This window comes from Ornithorhynchus anatinus, chromosome 6 (genome assembly GCF_004115215.2).
Source record: "Ornithorhynchus anatinus isolate Pmale09 chromosome 6, mOrnAna1.pri.v4, whole genome shotgun sequence".
NCBI classification, from domain to species: Eukaryota; Metazoa; Chordata; class Mammalia; order Monotremata; family Ornithorhynchidae; genus Ornithorhynchus; species Ornithorhynchus anatinus.
The window spans coordinates 48,411,905-48,427,534 of record NC_041733.1 but is presented as its reverse complement, the minus strand read 5'-3'; the positions used below and the strand labels follow the sequence as shown (position 1 = coordinate 48,427,534).

At 62.7% G+C, this 15,630-nt stretch overlaps 1 protein-coding gene across 1 annotated transcript; it reads right to left on the bottom strand.

Moving 5' to 3' along the window:
• Window positions 1-657: 657 nt before the first annotated feature.
• Window positions 658-11,672, bottom strand: PGRMC2 (progesterone receptor membrane component 2). The gene is made up of 4 exons (XM_029067242.1): window positions 11,618-11,672; window positions 11,294-11,458; window positions 3,134-3,289; window positions 658-1,578 (listed from the first exon to the last, which is right to left on the bottom strand). The coding sequence occupies exons 1-4, from the start codon at window positions 11,670-11,672 to the stop codon at window positions 1,481-1,483; spliced, it is 474 nt and encodes a 157-aa protein (XP_028923075.1). The 3' UTR covers window positions 658-1,480.
• Between the last annotated feature and the right edge of the window lie 3,958 nt (window positions 11,673-15,630).

Here is a 15,630-nt window from a genome sequence, read left to right as displayed (position 1 = left end):
GTGGCCCCCGCCACCACCGGCCTCTCCGGGGGAGGGGAGGGAGGGAGGGGGCACCGGGGGGCAAACCGAGGGGAGGGGAGGAGAGGGGGTCCCCACCGGTGCCACCCGAGGGGAGTTCTGACGGCGGCGGGGCCGGCCGGGAAAGGCGGGCCCCGCTTCCGCCGGCCGGCCCTCTCCGTGGCGGTCCTTTTCCGGGGGGCCACCGGCTCATCCGGCCCCAACCCAACGGGGGCCGACCTCCGTCCACGGCGCCCCCCGGCCCCGGCCCGGGGAGAGAGTCCGAACGGGCACCCGGTTTCGGTTCGCTGTCCATGCTTTATTAAAATGGTTCTCCTATTTACAATATCTGCAGAGACAAATCCCTCCCAAGTCTCGCGCGCACACCCACACACGCACACGCACGCACACACGCAGACACCCGGCTGTGCCCCCCCCAACCCTCCGAGCCCCCGCCCACCCCCTCCCCGACCAACTCGATTCCATCCCAGGAGATGTGGGGGGGGGGGGGGGGGGTGAGGGGGGGGAGGGGAGGAGGGGTCACAGACCCCAAAGCGAGGCGGCGGCTTTGGACGACAGGTTCTTTTTTCGTTTTTGATTATTTAGAAAAAAAAAACAACAACACACAACCAAGGAAAAAAGAAAACAACACAAAAAACCCACATAAAGAGAGAAGCGGGGGGAGAATCGCTTTGGGCCGTTCCGAGGCGGGTGAGGTCCGTGGGTATCGACAGATACGGCAGTAACACTGAGGCGGTCCCCTCCCTCGGCCGCCACACCCGGGCAGGCGGCCGGGCCTGCCGAGGCGACGCCGCGCTCGTGTCACTCCGGGCTGCTCGTAGTGACTTGGGGGGGCGGAGGGAAAGGTGGTGGGGGGTACAGGGAAGCGGCGGGGGGCTTGGCCTTAAAACAATTCAAGTCTACGTAGGTGAAATAAGGCACAATTAATACCGACTGGACGTTGGGGAGGGGGCACCGGGCGCACGGGGTTCCGGGGACGGAGCATCTCAGTTCGGGCGGCTTCGCCCCGGCCCCCCGGGGGGGGACGGGGGCGTCTCCCCCGGCCCGCGTTGGGACATGGGGGGGCGGGGGCGAAGACGCCCCCCCCACCGTCGGGGGGCGCGGCACGGACTAACGGTAACGCCGCGGGCTTCGGTGGCTCATTTCATGTGTCGGGGGTCTTTCTGTTTGATTTCGATTAGGGGGAGGGGCGGGGGGGGGGATTGTTTTTTCCACTAAAAAAGAAAAAGAAAAAAGAAGGTCAGAACGCCGGGGCCCCCCCACGTCCTCCGAGGAGTCGCCCCTCAGCCCGGCCTCTCGCTGGGGGGGGAGGGGGGAAGGGGAGGGGGGACGGGGGTTCACCCGCCGATTTCTGGATCCGAGGCCCCCCGCCGCGGGGGGCGGGGAGGGAGCGGGGGGCTTCCGTGAGGTTCGGGGGGAGGGGGCGGCCCCGAGGGGCCCGGACTTTGGTTGCCGACAGAGTTCACTCCTGTTTGCTGTGATCCTTGGTGTCCTCCTCGTCCGTGTACTCGGAGGGCTCCTCCCCGGGCTTCAGGAGCCGGCCCACGTAGTCGTACTTCTCTGCCGGACAGACGCGCCCACCGGACGTCAGAGAGGCCGCCCTCCTCCTCCTCCTCCTCCACGGGGCCGGAGACGGCGCCGCCTAACGCGGGGCCTCTCCCCAACGCTCAGTCCAGTGCTCGGCACACGGCAGACTGGAAGCCTGTCTACTTCTTCTGCTTTGTTGTCCGCCTCCCCCCTTCCGGACTGTGAGCCCGTTGCTGGGTAGGGACTGGCTCTATCCGTTGCCCAACTGTACTTTCCGAGCGCTCAGTGCAGCGTTCTGCACACAGTAAGCGCTCAGTAAGTACGAGTGAATGAATGGATGAAGCTCCTTGCGGCCAGGGACTCGGTCGGCTTAACCCAACTGTCCCCTCCCGAGGGTCCGTTCATTCGTACTCACTGCGCGCTTACTGCGTGCAGAGCACTGTAGTAAGCGCTCGGAAAGTACAATTCGGGCTCAGTCCGGTGCTCTGCACGTGGCAGGCTGTCCCTTCAGTGAGGGTGGGGACTGTGCCTAATGCTGCTGTCCTTTCCCAAGCGCTCAGTCCAGTGCTCCGCAGGCAACAGACCGTAAACTCCTCGAGGGCAGGGACTATGTCTATTATTTTGGGGGTTTTTTTACTGTATTTAAGGGCTTACTGTGTTACCAGGCACTGTACTGAGCGCTGGGGTAGATCCAAGCTAATCAGATTGGACACGGTCCCTGCCCCACGATCACGGGGCTCACGGTCTCCATCCCCATTTGATGCAAGAGGGAACCGAGGCCCAGAGAAGTAAAGTGACCCGCCCGGGGTCACCCAGCAGACAAGTGGCAGTAAAACCCAGGTCCTTCCGATTCCCAGGTCCGGGCTCTATCCATTAGGCCACGCTGCTTCTCATGCTCCTAATTCTTCTCCTCTCCCAAGTGCTTAGAACAGTGCTTTGCACACAGCAGGGACTTGGTCGATCCCAAGGAGGGGACGAGGCGTGGGAGGAAAGGTAGGAGCGGGGAGGGCAGGGCGGTCAGTCGCTCAGATTTACTCAACGCCTCCTGAGTGCAGAGCACTGTACTGAGCGCTTGGGAGAGGGCAATATAACCGGATGACAGACGCACCTCCTGAGCTTCCAGTCTCCAAAGGGTGTCAAGGTAGAAAGGGGGGAGGGGCTGCCCGCAAGGTGCCCGGGGCCGGGGGGCGGGAGGTGACTCTTAATAATAATGTTGGTATTTGTTAAGCGCTTACTACGTGCAGAGCACTGTTCTAAGCGCTGGGGTAAACACAGGGGAATCAGGTTGTCCCACGTGGGGCTCACAGTCTTAATCCCCATTTTACAGATGAGGGAACTGAGGCACAGAGAAGTGAAGTGACTCGCCCACAGTCACACAGCTGACAAGTGGCAGAGCTGGGATTCGAACTCATGAGCCCTGACTCCAAAGCCCGTGCTCTTTCCACTGCGCCACGCTGCTTCTCCTAAGTGTAAGACTCTTACACTTCTCCCCTGCGTCCGGGGGAGGGGCGTTCTTCCGCAGTCAGAGGGGCAGGGGCCTGGGGGGTCCCCGGGGGAGCAGAGGGTCGGGGGGAGGCGCGTGCGGTACCTTTGAACTGCATCTCCCACTCGCGGACGCTCTCCATCTGCACGGGGTTGAGGTCCGACAGGTCGTCGTACTCGTCCCTGAGGGCCTCCTTGTCCAGGCAGAACGTGGCCAGGCCCCGCGAGGCGTCGCGCCCGGCGAAGATGCCGTAGGGGCCGTCTGCCGGGGGGCACACGGACACGGTCAGAGGGTGGCCGGCGAGACCCTCGCGCCGCCCCAGACCCGCTCGTTCAACACCGCCCCGCGGCCGCCGGGCTCTGACGGACCCTCCCGTCCCTGTCCCAACCGTCGCGGACCCCAAGATGCCCCCGGGAAACGGGTCGGTGGTCGCCCACCGTACGACGGTCACCCTGGACCGTGAGGGAGGGTGGACCTGGGCTGTGCTCTCCCCTCCCGTCCCTGGCCTCAGTCACCCCCTCCGCCGACCGATCCGTCGGCGTTATTTATCGAGCGCTCACTACGGGCACGATGAGTACTGAGCGCTCGGGAGAGCACCATCCAGAGTCGGCAGACGTGTTCCCCGCCCATAAAGGGCGGAAAGTCTACAATCTTTACAAAAAGGTCTTTACTGAGCAGTTATTCCGTGCGGAGCACAGTGCTCTGCGCTTGGGAGCAGCAGTCCCGCACAGTGAGTGGACACATTCCTGCCTACCACGAGCCAAGAGTCTACGATTAATCAATCGGTGGTATTTACTGAGCAGTTACCGTGCGCAGAGCACTGCATTGGGAGAGTCCAATACAAAAGGGTTAGCAGACACGTTTCCCGCCCATGAGGAGAGGACCATCTAGGGTAAGTCTAGTAAGCAGTAAGAGCTCAATAAATGTCACCGATGGATTGATCTGGAGGCAATCGATCGATCCATCAGTGCCGTTTACTGAGCGCTCCCTCTGCGTGAGCGCTCGGGGGAGCACAGTCAAACACGATCAGAGGAGACCGAAGATGGCCCGCCGTGGGTGGCGGAGACAGACGCCCCGGATATCGGCCCGAGGGGACCGCGGACCCAAGGCGAGGATCCGGGTCTGCCCGGTGCCTGCGGCGAGACCTCGGCCAAGCCGCCCGACGTCTCCGGGACGCCCTTCCGCTCCCCCTCCGACAGGCCGTGAGCCCCGGGTGGGATGGGGACTGGGTCCGACCCGCTCGGTCAGCGGGAGCCCTCTGCTCCTCTGGGCTGTCCCTCCATCTCGTCTATCCCGCCGCCAACCTCTGGCCCACGTCCCGCCCCTGGCCGGGAACGCCCTCCCTCCTCCTATCCCCCAGACCATCCCTCTCCCCCCACTTCGACGCCTTACGGAAGGCCCGTCTCCTCCGAGGAGAGGCGGGGGCAGAGATGGGGACGGTGCCATCGGTGGCCTCTTGCTTTGCGGCCAGATGGACAGAGACACACCTCCCCCCATTTTTTGCAGAGCCCGCCCCCTCATTCGTTCATTCAACTGTATCTACCGAGAGCTTACCGGGCGCAGAGCACTGTGCCGAGCGCTTGGAACGTACAATTAGGCGATAGACGGAGACCATCCCTGCCCAACAACGGCTCACAGTCTCGTCCATCATTTCTGTCTCTCAGTCAGTGGAGCAGTGGAACTCTCCCGACGGACCCCCGCCCCCCCTTAAAGGCCACAGGAGAATAAAGGAACCAAACCTGCCCCTCCGCCCCCCGGCCTCCCCCGCCCCCCACCCCAAACTCCAGCTCACCAGGCAACCTGTGCCGGACCGTATCCGACCCCATTGGCCCGTGTCCACCCTAACGCTCGGGACCGTGCCTGCCACATAGTAAACGCTTAACCCATACGACCATTATCGATTATTGTTAAGCAGGCTGCCGGGGCCGCTGGGGAGGGGCCTGAAGGGGCCGTCCCGGGAGCGAGAGGTCAGCTGCCCCTTTCCCCATCTGTACGCAAGGACCATCGACCCCAAACCGGGCAGGGAACCCCCTCCTGGGGTCCCGGACACCCCCCACCCTCCCGTCCCCACGGCGTCCGACGGTCATCCGGACACCCAGTCCTAAGTGAACGAGGACGCGGCCAGCTCCCTGGCGCCGTGACCCAAGACCCGCGGGAGAAAAGCGGGGCGTTCCCCACGGGGGGGGGGGACCCCGACGCCCGTGCAGGTCTTGGTGGGGGGCACGGAACCTCAGGGAGGACAGACGGCCCGGAGGGGGCGGGGACCCGGGCCGGGGCGGCCACGAGATGTGCCGCCGCCGCGAGCTCCACCGGAATTTCCACCGGGCCGGCAGGAGGCCCGGCGCCAACAGTCGAAGGATCCAAATACCCCTCCCTCCCGGCGGGGGACCTTGGGCAAGCCACTTCTCTCCTCCGGACCTCAGCTTCCTCACCTGTACGATGGGCATTCAATCCCTGCCCTCCCTCCTCCTTTGCCTATGAGCCCCAGGTGGGATGGGGACTTAACTTGACCCCAGCGCTTCCAACGGCGTTGGACACGTGTGAGCGCTTAACGCATAGCACGGTGCTGATTCTCCAGGCCGCCCCGAGCTGGGGGCGGCCAGGTGGGCACCCTGAGCTCTCAGTCTGGGTGCCATTTTGCTCCGTTCTCGGGCCGGAGGGGCGCCCTGGACGCCCCCCCGCCCCCCGGGGCGGTCCCGATGGCCGGAATGGGCCCGGGGGGCGCAAGCCGCCGGGTCTGGCGGGTGTCGGGGGCGGGGGGGTGTCTCCCCTCCCGGGCCGGGCGAGCCCCGGCCCGCCACACCCCTCTCCCTGCCGCTCGCTTCGGCCCCTAACCGACGGGAACACTGATGGCCCCGGAAGTCGGGGAGGTCCCGGGCTTGCCGCCCGGCTCCCTGACCGGCCTGGGCCTCGGTTTCCCCGCCCTCAGAGCGGGCGCTGGACCCCGGCTCCGCCGTCTGGCCGGGGGGCAGCATCCATCCCCTCTGCTCCACCGCGTCCAACCCCCGCCCCTTTCCCCCTCCCACATCCCAGGCCAGGGGTCCGGGGGGACGCCCTCCGGCCCCAGCGGATCTCGAAAAGGCCCTGCTGACACCTGCGCACCTGCCCTTTGTGCTCATTAAGGCTCCTGATTGCATCCCTGGAGGCAGCCTCACTGTTGGAGGGGGGGAAGGCGCTCCCAGCCGGGCCAGGGAGGAACCTTTGATATTCACCCCAACCCCACGGCACTTGGGTTCGGATCTTTAAATTCCCTTATTATCAACTACCTATCTCTTCTTATTTATAATAATAACGGCGTTTACGAAGCACTTACTATGTGCCAAGCACCGCCGGAGGAGATCGAAGCTAACGGGGGGTCGGACTACGTCCCCGTCCGGCGGGGCTCACCGTCTTCAACCCCATTTGACAGACGAGGGAACTGAGGCCCGAGGACATTCAGCAGACAAGTGGCGGAGCCAGGGCTAAAACCCAGGTCTTGCGGACTCCCGGGCCCGGGCTCCATCCCCCCCGTCCGTGCTGAGGTTTGTCCTCCCCCACCGTCGAGTGATCATTCGCGTTTATTGGGCACTTACTGTGTGCAGAGCACCGGGCCGAGTGGCCGGGAGGGAACGAAAGACGAAAAGAACAGACACACGGCCTGCCCACGACCAACTTAGAGAGGGAGAAACGGACATCAATATAAATGCGTATATGACGGACGTCTGCACGGGCGCTGCGGGGCCGGGAGGGAGGATGAATAAATCGGGGGACGCAGAAGGGAGTGGGGGGGAGAGGAAAGAAGGGCGCAGTCAGGGAAGGCCTCTTGGAGGAGACGGGCCTCGGAAGAGGGGGCAGGGTGGGAGGGTGACGGCCTGTCAGACAGAAGAAGGGCGTTCCAGGCCAGAGGCGGGACGTGGGCGAGAGGGCGGCGACGAGACAGACGAGCCGGAGGGACGGGGAGAAGGTTGGTGTGAGAGGAGCAGAGTCTGCAAGCCGAGCCGGAGCGGGAGAGTCGCGAGGTGAGCGAGGAGGGGCTGAGCCGACCGAGGGCTTTAGAGAACAGCACTGTGCTGCCTATGCTGTTCTGCCCCCAGCAAGCACTCCCAAAATACCACTGACGGCCTGAACGGTGTCTTTTTTTCAAAAAATAAAAGGTATTAGTTGAGCACTGACCGAGCAGGCTGGCCTAGTGGCTAGAGCCCGGGGCTGGGAGTCAGAAGGAGCCGGGTTCTCATCCCGGCTGCGCCACGTGTCTGCCGGGGAACCTCGGGAGAGCCACTTCTCTTCTCTGGGCCTCATCTCCCTCATCTGCAAAATGGAAACTCAGATCACGAGCCCCACGTGGGACGGGGACCGTGTCCGACCTGGTTAGCTCGGATCTACCCCAGTGCTTAGTGCAGAGACCGCTACGTAGTAAGCGCTTAACGGATCCCGTTAAAGAAAAAAAATCCAGTGCTCGGGGGACCGTGTCGACGAACTGGCACGACCTCACGGTTGCGGTGTAGCTACAGGTCGACGGTGAGAGACCTGGAGGAGGAAAATGTGTGTTTCGCCCCGGAAACTCGGGATTCCCGTCTCCCCCGCCACGGCGGGGGGGGGGGAAGACACGACGGGACCCCAAGTCGGGAGACCAGCACTTCACGGATTGCTCCACACACGGGGAGACGGACATCGGCGTGGCCTGGCAGCTATGGCCCGGAGCTGGTAATTAGAAGGATCTGGGTTCTAATCCTGTCTCGGCCCCTGGTCGACTGTGAGACCCGAGGGAAGCCATTTCGCCGGGCTAAAACGTCAGCTCGTCGGGGGCAAGGAGCCTATCCCTTCTATTGTCCTCTCCCAAGCGCTCGGTACAGCGCTCTGCACACAGAAAGCGCTCAATAAGTACGAATGACTGTCTCCCCGGGACTCATTTTTCGCACCTCTAAGACGGGGATCGGACCCCCGCCCCCTCCCCACACACCCCTCCGTCGACTGCTCCTCTGACCACGCTCCCCCGAAGCACTCTGACGCTCGTCCCCTCAGGACAGCGCTCAGTACATCCTCATACTCGACTCTCCCGCCCCCCCCCCCCCCCATTTTGTTGGTTTTACGGTACTTGTTAAGCGCTTACCACGGGTCGGTCACTGTGCTAAGCACTGGGGAAGGTACAATCCATCAGGGTGGATGCAGCCCCTGTCCCGTGCGGGGTTCAAAGCCTTGAGGAGGAGGGAGAACAGGGATCGAATCCCCACTTTACCAGGGGAAAGTGAGGCCCAGAGAAGCGAAGCGACTTGCCCAAGGTCCCACAGCAAGCCATCGGCAGAGCCGGTTTTAAAACCCAGGCCCGAGCTCTATCCATTAGGCCACCCTGCTTCTCTCCTTTATTTCAGCAAGTCTCCCCCTGTGAACTGTAAGCTCCTCGCGGCCGGGGTCCGTGTACCGTCCTCGCCCAAGCGCTCAGCACAGTGCTCTGCACACGGCAAGCGCTCCACAGGTACCGCTGACTGACCGAGGGACCTCCTCAGTCCCTGAACCCCACGGGATCGTTCTCCACTTACCCCAGTGCTCAGCACAGCGCTCGACCCCTTCCAGGCACTAAAGGGGAGCGGGGTGGTCCGACGGGTAGAGCCCAGGCCTGAGGGCAGAGGGGCCTGGGTTTTAATCCCGGCACTGCCGACGGCTTGCCGTGGGACCTCGGGCGAGTCCCTTCACTTCTCTCGGCCTCATCTATCAAACGGGGATGTCGAATGGGAGCCCCGAGTGGGATACGGACTGCGTCCAACTCGATGCGCTTGCAGCTATCCTAACGCTCAGTAAGCGCTTAAATACCACAAATATTATTATTACCATGAGCCCATGTGGGATAGGGACTGTGTCCAGCCTGATTAGCTGGTATCCACCCCGGCGCTGAGTTCGGTGCCCGGAACAAAGTAAGCGCTTACATCCCAGGGCCCCCGATCATCCTGCGAAACTGGGCAGAGCGACACAGTTACCCCGCAAAACTGGGGACAAGGACGCAGTTATCGTTTAAAACCGGGCCCGACGACAAAGTGATCCTGCAAAACCGGGCCCGACGACAAAGTGATCCTGCAAAACCGGGCCCGACGACAAAGTGATCCTGCAAAACCGGGCCCGACGACAGAGTTATCCTACAAAACCGGGCACGACGACGGTTACCGTCTAAATCTGGGCATGAGATTTACCCTGCTAAACCGGGCACGACAACCTGGTTATCCCGCAAAACTGGGCACAACGATCCGTTTATCCTGCAGAACCGGGCGCCTCGCACAGGTATCCGGCATCGACCGTTCGCTCTGGGAGAGCCGGGCCACCGTCCCGGGCCCGAGGCGGGCCCCTAGCCCGGCCCGCGGACCACCCGCCGCCCCAACCTCGCCCGAGGGCCGGACAGTAGCTCCTCTTCCACCTGCCGTAGCGCCTGGCGCCTAGCACGCGCCCAACCCGGGCCCCGGTTGTGGGGCTGAAGCTGAAGCAAAGCAGCAGCTGGGCGGTGGCCATCAACCAATCGAGCATTTCGTGCAGAGCGCCGTACTGAGCGCTTGAGACAGAACGGTCTAACGGTGCCCAAATGAGGTGGGGGAAGAGAATTTCCAGGTAAAAACCTCGCAGTTGGATTAGCCCCCTTCATTCGCCCCTCCCTCCCTCCGCCCCACGGCACCTCTGTCCATTTCCGTGATTCATTTCTTTCGATTTACCGTCCGTCTGCCCCTCCGGACCGTGAGCTGGTGGCGGGCGGGGAATGTGTCCACCGACGCCGCGGTCCTCTCCCAAACGCTCACTACAGTGCTGCGCACGCAGGCGGTTCTCAACTGACGGATGGCGGGCAGGGAACGTGCCTATCAAGTCTGCCGTACTGTCCTTTCCTAAGCGTGCAGTCCAGTGCTCTGCCCAGAATAAGTGCTCAGTAAATACCACCGACCGAGGGAGCAGGGAACGTGTCTACCAACTGGGCATACTGGACTCTCCCACGCGTTCGAGACAGCGCTTTATAAGTACAACGGATGGCAGAGCGCCGTACTGTCCTCTCCCAAGCGCTCTGCACACCGCGAGCGCTCAATAAATACCACCAGAGGATTGTAGGCGGGGAACGTGTCCACCATCGCCTGGGCTTGGGAGGCGGAGGTGGTGGGTTCGAAGCAGCGTGGCTCAGTGGAAAGAGCACGGGCTTGGGAGTCAGAGGTCATGAGTTCGAATCCCAGCTCTGCCACTTGTCGGCTGTGTGACTGTGGGCAAGTCACTTCACTTCTCTGGGCCTCAGTTACCTCCTCTGGAAAATGGGGATGAGGACTGTGAGCCCCACGCGGGATGACCTGATTCCCCCGTGTCTCCCCCAGCGCTTAGAACAGTGCTCGGCACATAGTGAGCGCTTAACAAATACCAACATTATTGTTATTATTATTACTCGAATCCCGCGGCCTGACTCGGGGCCGGTCCCTGGGCCTCAGTTCCCTCCTCTGTAGAATGGGGCTGAAGCCTGGGAGCCCCAAGGGGGACCACGCGATGACCCTCCCTCCCTCCCCTCCCTCCCCCCTCCCTCCCTCCGGGCGCCTGGCGCAGTGCTCGGCACAGAGTCGGCGCTCGGCAGATGCCATCGCGATGGCTCAGCGGCAACAGCCCGGGCTTGGCAGCCCCAGGTCACGGGTTCGAATCCCGGCTCCGCCGCTCTGTCAGCTGTGGGACTGTGGCTAAGTCACTTCACTGGAAAGAGCCCGGGCTTGGGAGTCGCTGGTCACGAGTTCGAATCCCTGCTCTGCCCCTTGCCAGCTGTGTGACTGTGGCCCAGTCACTTCCCTTCTCTGGGCCTCAGTTCCCTCCTCTGTAAAACGGGGAAGGAAACTGTAAGCCTCACGTGGGCCCACCTGCTCACCTTGTATCCCCCAGCGCTTCGCACAGCGCTCTGCACACAGTAAGCGCTTAACCAATACTACGATTCATTGGCTGGGCCTCAGTTCCCTCCTCTGCAAAATGGGGATGAGGACTGGGCGCCTCACGTGGGCCCACCTCATTCCCCTCCATCTCCCGCAGCGCTTAGCCCAGTGCTCTGCACGTAGCAAGCGCTTAACCCATACCGACGTTATCATTAGGATGGTGATCAAACACGAGGGCAAGGAGGGACGGACGCGTGGACGCCCGTACCTCGAGGGCCAAATCATTCTAATAACACCACCACGAATGCTGGCATGTAAGGGCTGAGCCGGGGGAGATGCGGGGCGACGGGACTGTCCCCCGCGCGGCCCCCCATCGGCGCGGGGATTCGAACCCGCGCCCGGGGGGCGGCGCGGCGCTCACCGGGCCCGTAGAACTTGTCGCCCTTGGAGACGTCGAAGACCTTCCCGTGGACGGCCAGCAGGATGCGCGGGCTGCGCCGCCCGTCGAACTGGCGCAGCTGGGCCAGGCTGAAGTCGCGGCGCTTCATGCGGGGCAGCGCGGCGGCGGCGGCGGCGGAGGAGGAGGCGGAGGCGGAGGCGGAGGCGGAGGCTCCGGACGCCCCGGGCCCCCCCGGCCCCCCCGGGCCGCCGCGCCGCGCCCCGGACCCCGCCCGCCGCCCCCACAGCCCGTAGGCCCCCAGCGCCAGCGCCGCCGCCAGCACCGCCGCCCAGGGGCTCACCGCGCCCCACCACTCCGAGCCGCCCCCGCCGCCCCCGCCGCCGCCGTCCTCCTCCGCCATCCCGCCGCCTCCTCCTCCCTCACTGACTGACTGACTGACTGACTGACTGACCGAGTGAGTGAGTGAGTGAGTGAGGGACTGACGCCCCGCGCGCGCGCCCGCCCGCCTTCCTCCCCCGCCGCCGCGCCCCATTGGCCGCCGCCCGCCCTACGTCACCGCGCCCCGCGTCATCCCCGCCCCCCTCGGACCCCGCCCACCCCCTCCACGCCACCAATGGGCGCCCCGGGCGGCGGGCCCTGGCCGCTCCTCATTGGGAGGCGCCGGGATTGACGCGGCTCGGCCCCGCCTCCTGTCGCGCGCATGCGCCGCTCGGCCCCTCCGGTGCCATTATCTCCTCCTAGCCCCCTATCTCGCCCCGGGCCGCTCAGGCGCATGCGCCCCTCGAGGGCCCTCGACCCGTCATCTTTTCTTCCACTCCCGCCCAGTAGCCCCGCCCACCCCCTCCACGAGACCAATGGGCGCCCCGGGCGGCGGGCCCTAGCCGCTCCTCATTGGGAGGCGCCGGGATTGACGTGCTCGGTCCCGCCTCCCGTCGTACGCATGCGCCGCTCGACCCCCATCGGCCCATCGTCACCTCGTCCTATTCCCCCTATCTAGACGGCGCCTCCCGCCCCGCCCTCTGTGGCGCATGCGCCCCTCGCGGGCCATCGGCCCGTCATCTCTCCCTTCCCTGCCCCACCCCCGCAGGAGGCTCCGCCCGAGCCGCTCTTCATCGGAACGACCTTTGTCCCGCCGCCCTCTCGGGCGCATGCGCCTTTCTGCCCCTCGCCTCCCCATTTCGCGCATGCGCCTGTCTGCCATTATCGTCCCGTCATCTCTTCCTACGCCCCCCTCGAGGCCGCCCTCTGGCGCGCATGCGCCCCTCGGTCACCCTCGCCCCGTCATCTCTGTTCCTCACGCCCCACCCCCACCCCGCCACCAATGGCGACCCCGGGAGGCGGGGCCTGGACGGCGCCTGCGCACACGTCGTCTCGCCGGCGCCCCCTGCCGGCGCCCTCTCGCGCGCATGCGCACTTTGGCCTCCAGCGTCCCCTCACCTTCTTCTCCCCCCACCCGCGCCCCATTCATTCATTCATTCATTCGTATTTATTGAGCGCTTACTATGTGCAGAGCACTGTACTAAGCGCTCAACCAGTCAATCAGTCGTATTTATCATCTACAGAGCTCGGGCTTGGGAGTCAGAGGTGGTGACTTATAATCCCGGCCCTGCCACATGTCTACTGTGTTCATTCATTCATTCATTCATTCGATCGTAATTAATGAGCTCTTACTAGGTGCAGAGCACTGTACTAAGCGCTTGGAATGGCCAATTTGGCAACAGATAGCGACCATCCCCCCCGCGCCCAACGACGGGCTCACAGTCTAAAGGGGGCGGAGAGCAAAGCAAAAGAGGACAAAACAAAATGAGTAGTCTGGGGTAGGCATCATCAAGATAATAAAAATAAATAATAATGTTGGTATTTGTCAACGGCTTACTATGTGCAGAGCACTGTTCTAAGCGCTGGGGGAGATACAGGGTCATCAGATTGTCCCACGTGAGGCTCACAGTTAATCCCCATTTGACAGATGAGGTCACTGAGGCCCAGAGAAGTGAAGTGACTTGCCCACAGTCCCACAGCTGGCAAGTGGCAGGGCTGGAATTCGAACCCATGACCTCTGACTCCCAAGCCGGGGCTCTTTCCACTGACCCACACTGCTTCTCAAGATAAATAGAATCCTAGACACACATCATTAATAAAATAGACAAATAATATATACAAACATGTACAGTCCTGAGGGGAAGGGGAAGAGCAGAGGGAAGGGAGAAGAGGGAATGGGGAGGGGCAGCAGAGCGAAAAGGGGGAGCTCAGTGTGGGAAGGCCTCCTGGAGGAGGTGAGCTCTCAGGAGGGTTTTGAAGAGGGGAAGAGAGTCAGTTTGGCGGAGGTGAGGAGGGAGGGCGTTCCGGGACAGCGGGAGGACGCGGGCTGGGGGTCGACAACGGGATAGGCGTGAACGGGGGACGCTGAGGAGGTGGGTGGCAGAGGAGGAGAGCGTACGGGGTAGGCGGTAGGTTCCTTTCCTACTACAACGTGCACACTCCACTGCTCTAACCCCAATCCCTCACTGTAGCTCCATCTCCTCCTTCCCGTCTCTCAGGCCCGCAATCTCGGTGTCATCCTTGACTCGTCCCTCTCGTTCACCCCACGCATCCTATCCGTTACCGAGACCTGCCGGTTTCACCTCTACGATATCGCCGAGATCCGCCCTCTCCTCTCCACCCAGACGGCTACCTTACCGTTACGGGCTCTCGTTATATCCCGGCTAGACTACCGTGTCGGCCTTCTCTCCGACCTCCCTTCCTCTTCTCTCGCCCCGCTCCGGTCTATTCTTCACTCCGCCGCCCGGCTCATCTTCCCGCAGAGACGATCTGGGCCTGTCACTCCCCTTCTTAAACGACTCCGGTGGTCGCCTGTCGACCTCCGCTCCAAACAGAAACTCCTCACCCTAGGCTTCGAGGCTCTCCGTCACCTTGCCCCTTCCTACCTCTCCTCCCTTCTCTCTTACTACCGCCCACCCCGCACGCTCCGCTCCTCCGCCGCCCACCCCCTCGCCGTCCCTCGGTCTCGCCCGTCCCGCCGTCGACCCCCGGGCCGCGTCCTCCCGCGGTCCCGGAACGCCCTCCCTCCTCACCTCCGCCAAACTGATTCTCTTTCCCTCTTCGAAACCCTACTTAAAACTCACCTCCTCCAAGAGGCGTTCCCAGACTGAGCTCCTCGTCCCCCTCTACTCCCTCTGCCATCCCCCCTTTACCTCTCCGCAGCTAAAGCCTCCTTTTCCCCTTTTCCCTCTGCTCCTCCACCTCTCCCTTCCCATCCCCACAGCACCGTACTCGTCCGCTCGACTGTATATATTTTCGTTACCCTATTTATTTTGTTAATGAATTGTACATCGCCTCGATTCTATTTAGTCGCCATCGGTTTTTACGAGATGTTCTTCCCCTTGACGCTATTTATTCCCATTGTTCTCGTCTGTCCGTCTCCCCCGATTAGACTGTAAGCCCGTCAAACGGCAGAGACTGTCTCTGTTGCCGACTTGTTCATCCCGAGCGCTTAGTACAGTGCTCTGCACATAGTAAGCGCTCAATAAATACTATTGAATGAATCTCCTCCATCTCGTCTCCGACCTCTCGCCCCCGTCCTACCTCTGGCCCGGAACGCCCTCCCTCCTCCTATCTGACCGACGATGGCTCTTCCCCCGCTTCAGAGCTTTAATAATCATCGTGTTGGTATTTGTTAAGCGCTTACTATGTGCAGAGCACTGTTCTAAGCGCTGGGGGAGATACAGGATAATCAGGTTGTCCCACGTGAGGCTCACAGTCTTCATCCCCATTTGACAGATGAGGTCACTGAGGCACAGAGAAATGAAGTGACTTGCCCACAGTCACCCGGCTGACAAGTGGTGGAGCCGGGATTCGAACCCATGACCTCTGACTACCAAGCCCGGGCTCTTGCCATTGAGCCACGCTGCTTCTTTAACCAAGGCCCATCTCCTCCCACAGGCCTTCCCGGACTACAGCCCTCCTCTCTTCTCCCTCTCTCTTCCGCCTCGCTCCAACTCGCTCCCTCTATTGCCCGCCTGCTCCCCACCGCCCTTATGTCCGTATCCGTCATTCATTTATTTCTTTTGATGCGCGTCTTCCCCTCTAGACTGTAAGCTCACTGCGGGCTCGATGTCTTTTATACTGTCGCGTTGCCCTCTCCCAAGTGCTTAGTACAGTGGTCTGCATGCGATAAGCACACAATATAGCGGATTGATTCTACAATGCACCGCTCCAAACGTATTCCCCTGCTACGACCGCCCCGAGCTCCGCAACGGGCCCCGGGCAGGGCCGGAGCTAGAAACCGAGGCCCGGGCCTTTCCACCAGGCTTCGCCGCCTCCGACATCACTCCCCATCCCGAGGTGGTGCCCAGCAAGAT